The sequence below is a fragment of the Eleutherodactylus coqui genome, chromosome 11 (genome assembly GCF_035609145.1).
Source record: "Eleutherodactylus coqui strain aEleCoq1 chromosome 11, aEleCoq1.hap1, whole genome shotgun sequence".
NCBI lineage: Eukaryota > Metazoa > Chordata > Amphibia > Anura > Eleutherodactylidae > Eleutherodactylus > Eleutherodactylus coqui.
The window spans coordinates 58,642,559-58,655,307 of NC_089847.1; the positions used below are offsets into that span (position 1 = coordinate 58,642,559).

At 43.0% G+C, this 12,749-nt stretch overlaps 1 protein-coding gene across 1 annotated transcript in view; it reads left to right on the forward strand.

Annotated features, from left to right (window-relative positions):
- LRP5 (LDL receptor related protein 5) overlaps positions 1-12,749 on the forward strand; it is a 168,366-nt gene that overhangs the window by 43,939 nt on the left and 111,678 nt on the right. The window contains exons 3-4 of the mRNA XM_066584175.1: positions 7,337-7,534; positions 11,379-11,575. Of these exons, the coding sequence (XP_066440272.1) occupies positions 7,337-7,534; positions 11,379-11,575 (395 nt within the window). The remainder of the gene's footprint in view (positions 1-7,336; positions 7,535-11,378; positions 11,576-12,749) is intronic.

The window sequence follows — 12,749 nt, forward strand, 5'->3', positions numbered from 1 at the left end:
AAAAACAGATCAAAATGAATTAAAACCTATATTGTGCATTTTTCCTCATTTTTTTTTTACATGTCTGTTTTTCACATCCATGAAACGTACATGTCAGTGCTTACGAGCCCCAAGTCCTGGAGTCGCAGATAGTCTCCAATTTGTTAAAATGGGCATTTCTTATAATTTTGTAGAAGGGGTACTGGGAATCCCTGAGCGGTGTCTCGGGGTAGACATGAGCTCTTTATCCCTACAGCCCTGCCGTAGTTACTCTAAGCAGAGATGGGTTTTGCTGAGATTGTTGACATTGCACTTTGGCTTGTGAGGAATGAACATATGCTAGCGAGTGGCAGCCTCTATTTTAAGCTCAACCACGTTAGTGAGGTTTCTCAAACTACCAAGTACAAAAACAGCGATGCCTCTCGTACAGCTTTGGGCAGCCGTGGCCGTCGTCCGCAAATTTATAATTTTAATGCAATTGAAATTCAGAGGGACGTTCTGTGCTGCTTAGATTTAAGGGGGAAATGCACATTGTAACATTCCTTCCCTTGTGTACCTCGTAAAATAGCAATTCTGGAGCATCTTTTCTTAGAACTCTATATTATTCTCTTCTCTTACACCTACTGTAATGTCGGAGGAAATTAACAGCGTTTTCCCTTGTTAGAATGTGTCCCGATAGTCTGATTTGGGCAATGTCCAATTGTGTAGGATCCCCCCAGACTCTTAACAACAAAGGAATTGTACTACATACAGTTCTAAGGGTACGTTCACACAGGCGGAATTTATATCAGATTTTTATACACTGATTCCGCCTCAAAAGCCGTAATAGAAAACTGCAGCTGAACTGTGGATGTGTGCTGCAGCTATTCATTGGTATGGTCGCACATCCACACGTGGTTTTAGCCCCTTTCAGTGGGCAAATTTGTGTGCAGATTCAGATTTCCCGATGCAGAATGTCACTACTGGACGTCAGGTCTAGTAGTTGGTCTGGAGAGTAGTTAGGAGGAAGCCAGAGGTCAGAAATAAATCCAGAAGTCAATAACGGGAGGTATTGATTTGCAGTACAATTGGATGAGGTGGGTTGCGTAGTCGGAAGGGAAGCCAGATGTCTGTATCAGCAGATCTTGTAGAAATAGCGGAGGAACAGGCAAATATCTAATATATATATTTTTTTAGGATGAAGTAGTCTAGCGAATTTTGAGGCTTTCTAGATTTATTGTATCTTTACACGCCTCTTTGTGTCTGCAATGATGATTTTTTTCCTTAATTCTTTTTTTGGCTTTCCGACAAACACTCTTTCCTTTTGGCAGTTGCATTATGTAATTAATAGGGCAGCCTCATAGGTTTTTGTAACATAGATATAATAATTAATCCAAATTAAATTATCCTTGACAGCACCGTAATTTATTAAATCCTGTTAAATGGAAAAGTAGAAACTCTTTTGCCACACAGTGAAATATTTTGGCTAATACCCTTTTTCTTCTAAATAAGTCCATAGTAAAATGTTCATATATAATAAGAAAAATCTGACTTTTCTGAAAGACTTCAGGAATCTACTTCACGTGTGCGCTTTGTAATATATGGGATTACATGGACATATCCATAACACAGATATTGTTAAAAAACAAACTTCAAAGTGTCCAAAGTTTAAAGTGAAGCTGTCAGGTTAAAGGGGTTGTCCCGCGGCAGCAAGTGGGTCTATACACTTCTGTATGGCCATAATAATGCATTTTGTAATATACATTGTGCATTAATTATGAGCCATACAGAAGTTATAAAAAGTTTTTTACTTACCTGCTCCGTTGCTGGCGTCCTCGTCTCCATGGTGCCGACTAATTTTCGCCCTCCGATGGCCAAATTAGCCGCGCTTGCGCAGTCCTGGTCTTCTGCTCTCTTCAATGGAGCCGCTCGTGCAGAATGCAGGCTCCGTGTAGCTCCGCCCCGTCACGTGCCGATTCCAGCCAATCAGGAGGCTGGAATCGGCAATGGACCGCACAGAAGAGCTGCGGTCCACGGAGGAAGAGGATTCCGGCGGCCATCTTCACAGGTAAGTATAGAAGTCACCGGAGCGCGGGGATTAAGGTAAGCGCTCCGGTAAGCTTTCTGTACGTCCCTGCATCGGGGTTGTCTCGCGCCGAACGGGGGGGGGGGGGGGGGGGGGTGTTGGAAAAAAAAAAACCCGTTTCGGCGCGGGACAACCCCTTTAAGCATGCTGTCCCTACAAGAAGCCGGTTCTAGAAGGGTTGAGCTAATTGCTATGTAGTTTCATGGTAAGGGTTCAGTAGGACGGTGTAGACCTCGGGCTGGAAGAGGTGGCTGTGTTATAAGAAAAGCTCTTGTATATCTTGCAATTTCTTTCTCTAAGCTTGCTCGGTGTGGGTCTGAGTCCGTGAGCAGCCATTCTGGGACTTCTAGTAGTTTTAGATGGGACAACTGTTGGGCGCTTAAAGGCCTGAACGCCTATCGATCCTGCGCTTTCATACAGGAGCGATTAATTATTCAGTGAGCGGAGTCGGACCGCGCCAAAGATCTTTCGTCTGCCCGCCTCCATTCACTGCAAACAGGTAGTCGTTCAAAGATGAATGACTGCCTGTTAATACTAAGCGAGAAGTCACTAACTAGTAGTTCCGTCTAAGTGAGACGGATTATTCAGGCGACTATCGGCCCTGGTAAAAGTGCCCTTACACCTTCCCTACAGATATGGTTTTTAGAGTAGGACTCTTCTAACACTCTATTCCTGCGGTGCTTCTAAGGCCTTTCTCACACAGGCGGTTCTTTACAGCCTAACAATCAGGAAGATCAGATCATAGTTGGCATCCCTGCGTTACCTTAAAGAATACCATTGTTGTCCACTTATGAACAACTGAATTTTCACTTGAGCTTTTTCAGTGCCTATGGCAAGTATGAGAATAACTTGGCAGTGAGTACGTTCATAAAGTGGGGCATCAATTGCATTGGCAGGAACTGGTGGGAGTGATTGACTACGAAGTGCCAAGCTTTCACTTTTATCTTCTCACCAGTGCCCTGTCCCGGGTCATGAAGCTAAAGTTCCTGCGGTATTTCTGAATACAATTGCCTGTGTGTGTAGATGAGCTCATAGGTGCGCGGCGTGTTCCGTGTACCACTTCTTTCCCACACACTATTTCTCCTGTGCATTGAGAGACACGGCTTATGTGGCCGCAGACCTCCCCGCCTCTTTCTCTCTCGCACCGCCACCTTCTATCTGCAACAAAACACGTACTGTTACCTTTCTCAGCATCTGCTGTGACGGCGCCTGGGTTGCACAACTTACACTAATTATCTCTTTTGTAACTATTTTCCCTCTACCTCTGGCCCTTCTTATGCCTTGTCTTGGTCAAGGGTGATTTAAGCTTCGGTTAACTTGTTGACTGGAGTAGTTGTGAGTCCTACTTTTCGGATTATACACTTGTACAAGGATAATTTTATCATATAATACTTGGTGCATGAAAGTACATTGATTTTCATTGACTCACTCACACTAGTGGTTTTTATTGCACATTAAAAAAAAAAAAAGAATTCAGTATGTTCTATTTTACCGCCTATTACACACAATAGAGCCCCATTGTATATGGGGGCATAATAAACTGTGTACATACGCAATTACATTGTGTATGTGAGGCGTTTTTACGCAATGTCGTTAAGTGACGTAGCATGAGATTAAAGAAAAAGACCACAAACTGCGTGTGACAGCGTGCGTGAGATACGGAGTAATATGCCTGCTTACTGCCGGCTCTCACAGCGGTAACATGCATTGTGAGCCGCCCCTAAGGGTGCAGACATAAGAGTTTTGTTGAGGGTTGGGCCAACCCCCCCCCCCCCCCCTTGGTTTTTAAATGCAGGTGTTGAAGCCAAGGATCAGGTGTGCATCATACAAGGAGAAACTGCATCAAAAAGCCTTGACAAAACCTGTAGGTTGGTAGAGGAATAGAACTCGTGGACCAGCCCTGACCTCTCAGCACATGACATATGAAAGTGTCCTGTGGTATAAGGCACCAATATGTTAGCAGATCATTTAAGGGGACTGTGTCAAGATTTAAAGTTGTCTCCTGTCTAATTTGATACCAGGTCTGACCATTGGGACCCCCACCAATCGTGAGAATGGCTGTCTCATGTTCCCTGGTGTGAATGAAGTAGCGTCTGAGCATGCGCACTACCACTCCATTACTTTCAGTGGGCCTGCCAGAGATTAACAAATGCTTGAAAGTGTCCATCTCCAGCAGTCTGGTTGAAATGAATGGAGCAGCAGATTGCATGCTGTACTGCCACTCTATTCATATAGGATGCACAGGACCCCCATCCTCATGATCAGCGCAGTGCCCCCACAAATCAGTTGTGAGGTCTGGCCATTGTAACATATGCAGGGCTGAAAAAATTTAAATGTCTCTTCAGTTCAGCCTGTTTCCACTCCCACTCCTTTGTTGATCCAGAGGAAGGAAAAAAAATAATAATGAGGCAGAAGCCAATTTACCCTTTCCTCTAGACGTAGCGGATGCCCTCTTGTTACTGTTGCAGTCCTGGTTATAAACAGATCATGGGAGAGATCCTTGTATTGTCCCCTCATGTACTTATACATAGTTATTTGGTCACCTCTTAGCCGTCCTTTTTTCAGGGTGAATAATCCCAATTTTGATAGCCTCTCTGGGTATTCCAGTCCTCCCATTCCATTTATTAAGTTGCCATTCTTTGAACCCCCTCAAGCACTGCAACATCATTCTTGAGCACTGGTGTCCAGAACTGTGCGCAGTATTCCATGTGAGGCCTGACAAGTGCCTTATGTAGTGGAAGAATAATTTTCCCATCCCTTGCCCCTATACCTCTTTTAATGCACCCCAAGACTATTTGCTTTTGCAGCAGCCGACTGGCATTGGTTACTCCAGTCTAATCTATAATCCACTAGTACCCCCAGGTCTTTTTCCATATCACTTTTCCCTAGCTGTACCCCATTTAGTGTATATTGGTGACATCCGTTTCTCCTGCCCGTGCGCAGAACCTTCTGTTTGTCAATGTGGAGAGACCTTTTTTCTAGCACATACCGCAAATGTGGAATCTAACTGGTATGGAGAATTTTGAGGCCAAGTCAACACCTTGAACTGTTTGCAAAAAATAGTTTAAAAACTGTTTAAGAAACACAATTGTATGTGCTGCTGAAAGATACTGCTGCCATGAAGGATGTACTTGGGCTATACTGTGCTTAAATAAAGGCTGACACACGGGCGTATATCACCTGCGTATTATGTAGCGCTAAAAGCCCATTGATTTCTATTGAGCCACTCATACATGTACTCTTTTCATATGCGTGGAAAAAAAAGCCCACAGCATAATACGCACCGAAATGGGCTACGGGGATTTCGCATATGCAGCAAACACGTGTTACATGCAAGTTTTCAGTGTACTATGTATTACGCACATGAAATATTTGCGGGCCGGATGCGCCCGTGTCAGTGAGCCCTAAGTAGGGCAATTCATAGTAAGGGTATGCTCACAAGGCATAGTCCAACACGGATTTTTCCCCACAGGTTCTGTCTCTAAAACCATAGCAGGAATCCGTGGCTAAGTCACGCATTTCTGCCGCAGATTTGCACGGCAATTGACCCCTCATAAAGAGGTATTCGCACTAAGAAGTGACGTCACTTTTTCTTTGCTTTGGATTTCAGATCTGTTTCAGAAAAATCCGTTTTGTGAAAATTGCAACATGGATTCCTATATTGTGATTGTTGGCGGACAGCTGGACTTGTCACGTTATTTGCATTAACGAGTCCTGGTGCCGGCCAACAAACGTGTCATACAGGTGACTGCAATCAGCCCAGCACTGCCTGCGGGTTACGTCAATGAAACGTGTGCGCAGGCAGTCTTAGGGTGCCTTCACATTGGCGATAAAATCACGCGATCTCAGAGAGAAGGTAAACGCAGAATTATAAAACCAATGGTTTCCTTCACATTTGCGATGTTTTCACTCCTGTGATGTTGCGAGAAATGAAAATCGCGGCATGCCTTATCTTTCTGCGTTTTTTTTTATCTTCCATGTTTCCCTATGGGGCCTCCTTTTTATCGCATCACAAAGCACGAACTTGCAATTTTCGTGTGATGCATTTTTAACATTAGAAAGCCCTCTTGACTGTTGCGCAAGAAGTCACAAGTGGCAGCAATGTATTTGTGGAAAAAAGTCACAGTTCTGCCGCGATTTCTCGATGACGAGTGTGAAGGAGCCCTTAGTGTTATGGCTGATTAGTGGATTGGTTGTCTCTTGAATGGTCCTTCTTGCAGATGTATGTTAGATGCGGTTTAGGAATAAGCTGCCACCTTTCCATGGTTCTCTTTCAACAGTTGCCCCTCAGCAGTTTACCAGCTGCCATGTTCTGAACGTTAAAAGAAAGACTTGCAGGTTTTTTTTTTTTTAATTCTTGTAGTAAATGGCACTGTATTAAATTATTTTGTATAAAGGGGTATTTGGGGACTTTCCAGTAGTTTTGTTGCTAATCATATTGGAGGAGTTTGCATGCGGCCATCGGCAGATTTCAGGCATTCAATGTTGACCGCTTAGTAACAGCTCAACTTTTAGGCTGCTTTAAGCTGGGCCATCCATGGAATCAACCAAAATCTTTTGTATGGGGGGGGGGGGGGGGGGTCTCCTGAAGAATGAGGTATGTTTGGTTTCTACATGCTTGATCCTTTGTCCACAGGAATTAGGCCGCTGCTGCCAGACACCGCTATTCCCATGTCCCCATTTTGACACTACCATAGTGTCAGATAACTTGTGTTCAGTTGAAATATGGCGCACGAGCCATTATCTGGGGTATTGTACAGCACATCTATTGGTCACAAGGACTAAAAGGTGTGCAGAACATCTGCTGCATATAAAAGGATGAAAGTAAAGTCCCCTGGTGCAAGCACCGAGTCATGATGGACTGCTAGGATGACCTTTTCTTGGCAGGCTGTTCTTGCGGGGTGGTTTGCCATTGCCTTCCCCAGTCATCTTTACTTTCCAGCAAGCTGGGTACTCATTCTACTGATCTCGGAAGGATGGAAGGCTGAGTCCACCTTGGGCCGGCTACTACGCGGGGTTTGAACCCGCAACCTTCAGATCATGAGTGAGAGCTTAGGACTGCATTTCTGCTGCCTTAACATTCTGCGCCACATGAAGTGTGAAGGTAAATGTTAAATAATATGGAATACCCAATGCTTCATCAGTCTGTGGGGCTCTAGATCTGTCAATGCCAAGTACCTGGAGATTAGTGCATACTACTTTATCTACTATGTAGACTTGTATGAAACCTGTTCTACTGCCATTGTTTACATGTGTCATGCCCTTTAACCTTTGTCTTTATTCCCCCCTCAGATACATGTATTGGACTGATTGGGGAGAAAGTCCCAGAATTGAACGTGCTGGAATGGATGGATCTACACGCAAAATCATTGTGGACTCAGATATTTATTGGCCCAATGGGCTAACAATTGACCTTGATGAACAGAAACTATACTGGGCCGATGCCAAGCTGAGTTTTATTCACAGAGCTAATTTGGATGGTTCGTTCAGGTAAACTCGCTGCTTATTTGCAGGACTACAGATTCTTAAGGGGGTATTCCCATCCCAGCTAGTTATGGCTGCAATATGAATATTCTTTTGTATGGGGTGGCTGGGAGTATGGAATCAGCAAAGCACGTTGTCTTAGGCCACCTGCAAACGGCCGGGTCGGATCCCGCTGCAGGAGTTCTCGCTGTGGGATCCAACCCACGCCCCTGCAGTGACCAGTGCGACTCACCTTCTTCCGCGTCTGCTCTGCTCTGTGATGTGCCGGCTGCCGCCCAGCTGGCGCGTGCGCAGAGCGGATCTAGCGCGTCGGGAGTGACCTTTCTTTGCTAGCCTCTGCAAGACGTGCACAGAAATAGAACATGCCGCGTTTTGTTTTCACGTGGACAAATCGCGGCCGTCTGCATAGGATTGCGTTTTGTAATGCAATCCTATGCAGGCGTGCACGGGCGGAAGTTCTGCGGGAAATCCCGCCGCGGAATTTCCGCCCGTGTGCAGGGGGCCTTACGGGGTTTCTGTAATTCCCATAGAAGTAAATGGTAATTATGGAAACGGCATATCACTTTTATGCCATAACAGAATGGGAATAGCATTAGTGCCCTTCACACTAACTAACCCCCTTCAGTGGGTTCAGATAAATCCACCCGTGGTTCACCAGAGGAATGATGCAATGTCCCGTCATGAGTAAAGATGCTTCAGTTTTACGGGAAATGTCAGAAGTGGCGACGGTCCCTCTAACTGGAGAGAAGGGCTGTGTTGGCTTGGCCATGTCATTTCTGACCCTTCCCAGCGCTTAGGCAGGATTGTTCAGACTGCTTTCATGTGACATTTTATAGGAAGTTTCACTTTAATTTCTGGAAAGCGGACTGACAGCAGTATAAACTATGTTAAGAGTCACAGCTCAATTTACAACTAAGGAGAAAATGAAGAAATGTCAAAATGAAGGACTCGTATTATAAGAAACCCATTAATTAAACTGAAGCTCCAATCCTCATGGACGTAACAAGCTATTCGCAAGGCAGACAGAGAAAAGTGCTGCAAAGGCCTGCGTTAATCTGTTCTAGTACAGACACTGTAATTTCTGCCTTAGGGCTTTTACCCACTAGCGTTTTTTTGTTTTTTTTAAAGCCGCGATATCGCTGCGTTTTTTTCAATGGTACTTTCTAATGTTAAAATCGCACAAAAAGCGCAAAAGCAGAAACTTGCGATTTTAACATTAGAAATTCCCATTAATCATAATGCAGCGATATCGCAGTGTTAAAACAAAAAACGCTAGTGGGTAAAAGCCCTAAAAGCGACCCTCCAATTAGGAACTTGACACTGATATGTAAGTTTGTACCCATGGGGGATGATTGCTCTTCTTGTCCTCCGATCTTTCTCCTTGCTTGTGTTTTAGCTCTGATCCATTAGAATACAGCTGAGATCTACGGCTGTAGTTCAGCCTAATCTGAAGTAGTCTAGAAAACACCCTTGCCTAGGCATTGGTTCAAGCCTCCTCATGGTGAGCTGTAGTGCATCCGACTACTTCAGATCAGGCACTGGACCTAAACTACACCCCATTCTAATAGAACTGAACTAAAAAGCAGACTTGTAGGAAAAACAATTAGTAGGTAATAATCTCCTTTTGTCCGGATTTGAGTATGTTTCAAACTCGTGACTGAAAGGATGTTTTAATTTAAAGGGAGTTTTTGTTTTTATAGGGATAGTACACTTATGCATTTTGAGTTTTGTTGCCCGCTAAGCAGTCAAATATGATTTATTCCAATTTTGGCATTTTACATGTTTCCTATGAAATGTATGGGTTTTTGTTTTTTTTTACCTTCTCTTTAAATCTCAGTTCAGAGTCCAAGTAGTACCTCTTATAATTTGCTTTCCTCTGGTAAGGGCAACCCCAATTAGGGCTTCATTCACACAGGCGTATGCAGTTTTGATCTATGAAAAACATACTTTTTGGTTTTATGCCCATGTTGTATCCATATTCACTTTGTTTTTCACGCATGCAGAAACATGCAAGTAAGCTCAATTGATGTCGCTATTTTTCCCCACGGTCTCCTGGGAACATGCAAAAAAAAAAAAAAAAAAACCCAATGAATTTGCATGTAACATCTGTTTTCACTGCATTTTTTTACACTCTCATAGACTCTCATGGGACACGTTGCGTTTTTTAAAAATTTTTCCTTTACTTTTTGTTTTTTTACACATAAAAAAAAAACACAACTCAAAATGCACCAATGTAATTTGTTGCATCCATATTCAGTCAGTAAAAAATACAGACAGTATGCCTGTGTGAATGGTACCTAATGGAACGTAAACCTTTTCTGCATTCCCATGCCACCCTAATGGACATTTAATTATTAAACGCAGTAGATCGTTTCATAGAATCATAAAGTTGGAAGGACCCTTTGTGGTCATCTGATCCAACCCCTTGTTAAATGCAGGACCATTAAATCATCCCAGACAGATATTTGTCCAACCTGTTTGAAGACTTCCATTGAAGGAGAGCTCACCACCTCCTGTGGTAACCTGTTCCACTCATGGATCATCCTCGCTGTCAGAAAGTTTTTTCTAATATCTAATTTGTGTCTCCTCCCTTTCAGTTTCACCCCATTGCTTCTAGTCTTTCTTTGTACAAATAACAATAGGGCTGATCCCTCTGCACTGTGGCAGCCCTTCAGCTATTACGCGTCCGCACAGCTTTTTTTTTGCAAGCTAAACGTTCCCAGATCCTTTAATCGTTCCTTATAAGATATGATTTGCAGACCGCTTACTATCCAGTTTTTCAATGTCTTTTTTGAATTGGGGTGCCAAGAAGTGGGCACTGTATTCCAGATTAGGTCTGATTCTAGACTCCGTTTCTCTTAATTCTCCCAGAATTGTTTGCCTTTTTTGCTGCTGTATCACACTATTGACTCATCTTCAGTCTGTGATCTATTAGCATACCCAATTCCTCCCATTCTGTATGTGCTTTTTTTGTCTTTTTTCTTGCCCAAATGTAGGACCCTGCATTTCTCTTGGTTAAATACCATTCTGTTAGTCACCACACAATGTTCAAACTGGTCTACAGCTTTTGGAATCCCCTCTTTTATCCAGTGTTAGCTATCCCTCCTAGCTTTTGTCGTAGAAGGAAATTAGTTCAGTCTGGCATGACTTGTTTGTTACAAACCCATACTGGCTATGGTTAATTACTCCATTCACTTGCATACATGTTGTTTAATAATTTTCCTGGGAAATATGTCATACTTTCAGGCTTGTAGTTCCCTGGATCCACCACCTTCCATTTTTGAAGATAAGGACATTTGACCTGCTCCAATCTTCTGGGACTTCTCCTGTTCTTCAGGAATTTTCAAAGATTATGGCGAGTGGTTCAGCAATTACCTCTGCTGCTTCCTTTAGTATCCTAGGATGTAATTCATCTGGACCTTGAGACCTGAATTCATTTACGTTAGCTAAGTGTTCCCTCACCATCTCTGTTTATAGATGGCCTGCAATCTTTTATTCATTTAATAGCACAGGGAAGATCACTTGATATTACATTTACTTTGAGAGAAAATCTATACAAAATAGGAATTTAAAACTTCGTCCTTCTCAGCATCCTTTTTTTAACCAATTCACCATTTTCATCCAATAGCATGTTTGACTTTTCTTTTGCTTTTGACATACCCCCCAAATTATTTTTATCGCTTTTGGCCTCTATTGCAAGCCTCAAAGGTCAGTTTGATTGTTTTTATACCATAAGATCACTTATCGTAGCTTTCTTTTGAACCCTACAGTGCATTGAGATTGATTTTTATTTCAATTCTTGTGAGTTTGCTTGTCCCTTCATACATTGTCTTCTCAAACCCCTCAACAGGCAGAAGGTTGTTGAAGGAAGCCTCACACATCCTTTTGCATTAACGCTGGCAGGAGATACGTTGTATTGGACTGATTGGCAGACTCGCTCCATCCATGCCTGTAATAAGCGTACTGGAGAAAAAAGAAGGGAGATCCTTAGTGCACTTTACTCTCCGATGGATATACAAGTGTTTAGCCAGGAACGACAGCCACATTGTGAGTTTTTATTTTTTCTCAGTACTTTTGTAACTTCATGTTTGCTTTTTAAAGTGTAATCTCATACAATACACCATAAGCTGAAACCAGGCCTCAAGACTTCAAAAGATGGTGCACATCGTTTTGAGTTGTACGAAATGGTCATTAATCTAGGCTGTACTCTGAAAAACTGGTCAGTAAATTTAAAGGGCTTTTCCCATAATGACATTTTCCCCCTATCCACGGGCTAAAGGATAAATGTCTGATTGCCGAAACCCCCAGTGATCCAGAGCTAAGGGTATCCAAATGCCCATGTGAATGAAGCAGTGGTGCACATACTCGACTGCCAATTTGTTCACGTCTATAAAACAGAGAAAGATTGCCAAAAGTTTTGATCTTTGCCTGTCTCTTAATAATAAATGGATCAGTGGTCAAGCATGTGCACTATTACATTTACATGGGGCAATCTGGTGTTCTGGCCTCGGAATCCCTGGAAGTCTTAGTGGTCTGACCTTCAGCAATTGGACATTTATCTGTGTCTAGGGGGTAAATGCTTTTAATAGGAAAACCCCTTTCCATACACTTGAAGAGCTCTGACACACGAAGAAAGAACTTTGATACTGTATCTGTTTTAGAGATGTGATCAAGAAAATGTCAGGAATAGCGCTCAGAGTGTGATGGATTGAATTATCAAAATATAGAGGGGACTCACCTGGTGCTCATGGTCTCGTCCCCCCAAGAAGGGAAACCGACCTCTGCAGCTTGGAAATCGACCCTCTGCAACAAAGGTGTAATCAGGCAAAATCCCTTCCTTTAACCAGGTGGAGCCCTCTGGTGAGCAGCAGGAACTTGGCACCAGATTCAAATACAGGAACCCAGGAACAAAAGCCAGGACAAACAAAACAAAAAAAAAGTGTATATAGTTCTGCGCTCCTTATATGGATGGGATATATATAAAAATGTCCTCTTTTTGTTTTTTTTTATATATCTTAGAGAAGCACTTACTTCTTAAGGGGGGCCCTCCTTGGAGACCCCTCTTTTTTGTTTCATATAAATAAGCCTTAAGGAATCTCCACCGATGGGATGTCGAAGCCACAGTCCTTTAAGATTGGCCAACACTATTTTTTATTAAACAAACAAAAACACCAAGCAATACACACCAAATAGCCTGCACAAGATTCCGATGCAATGCGTT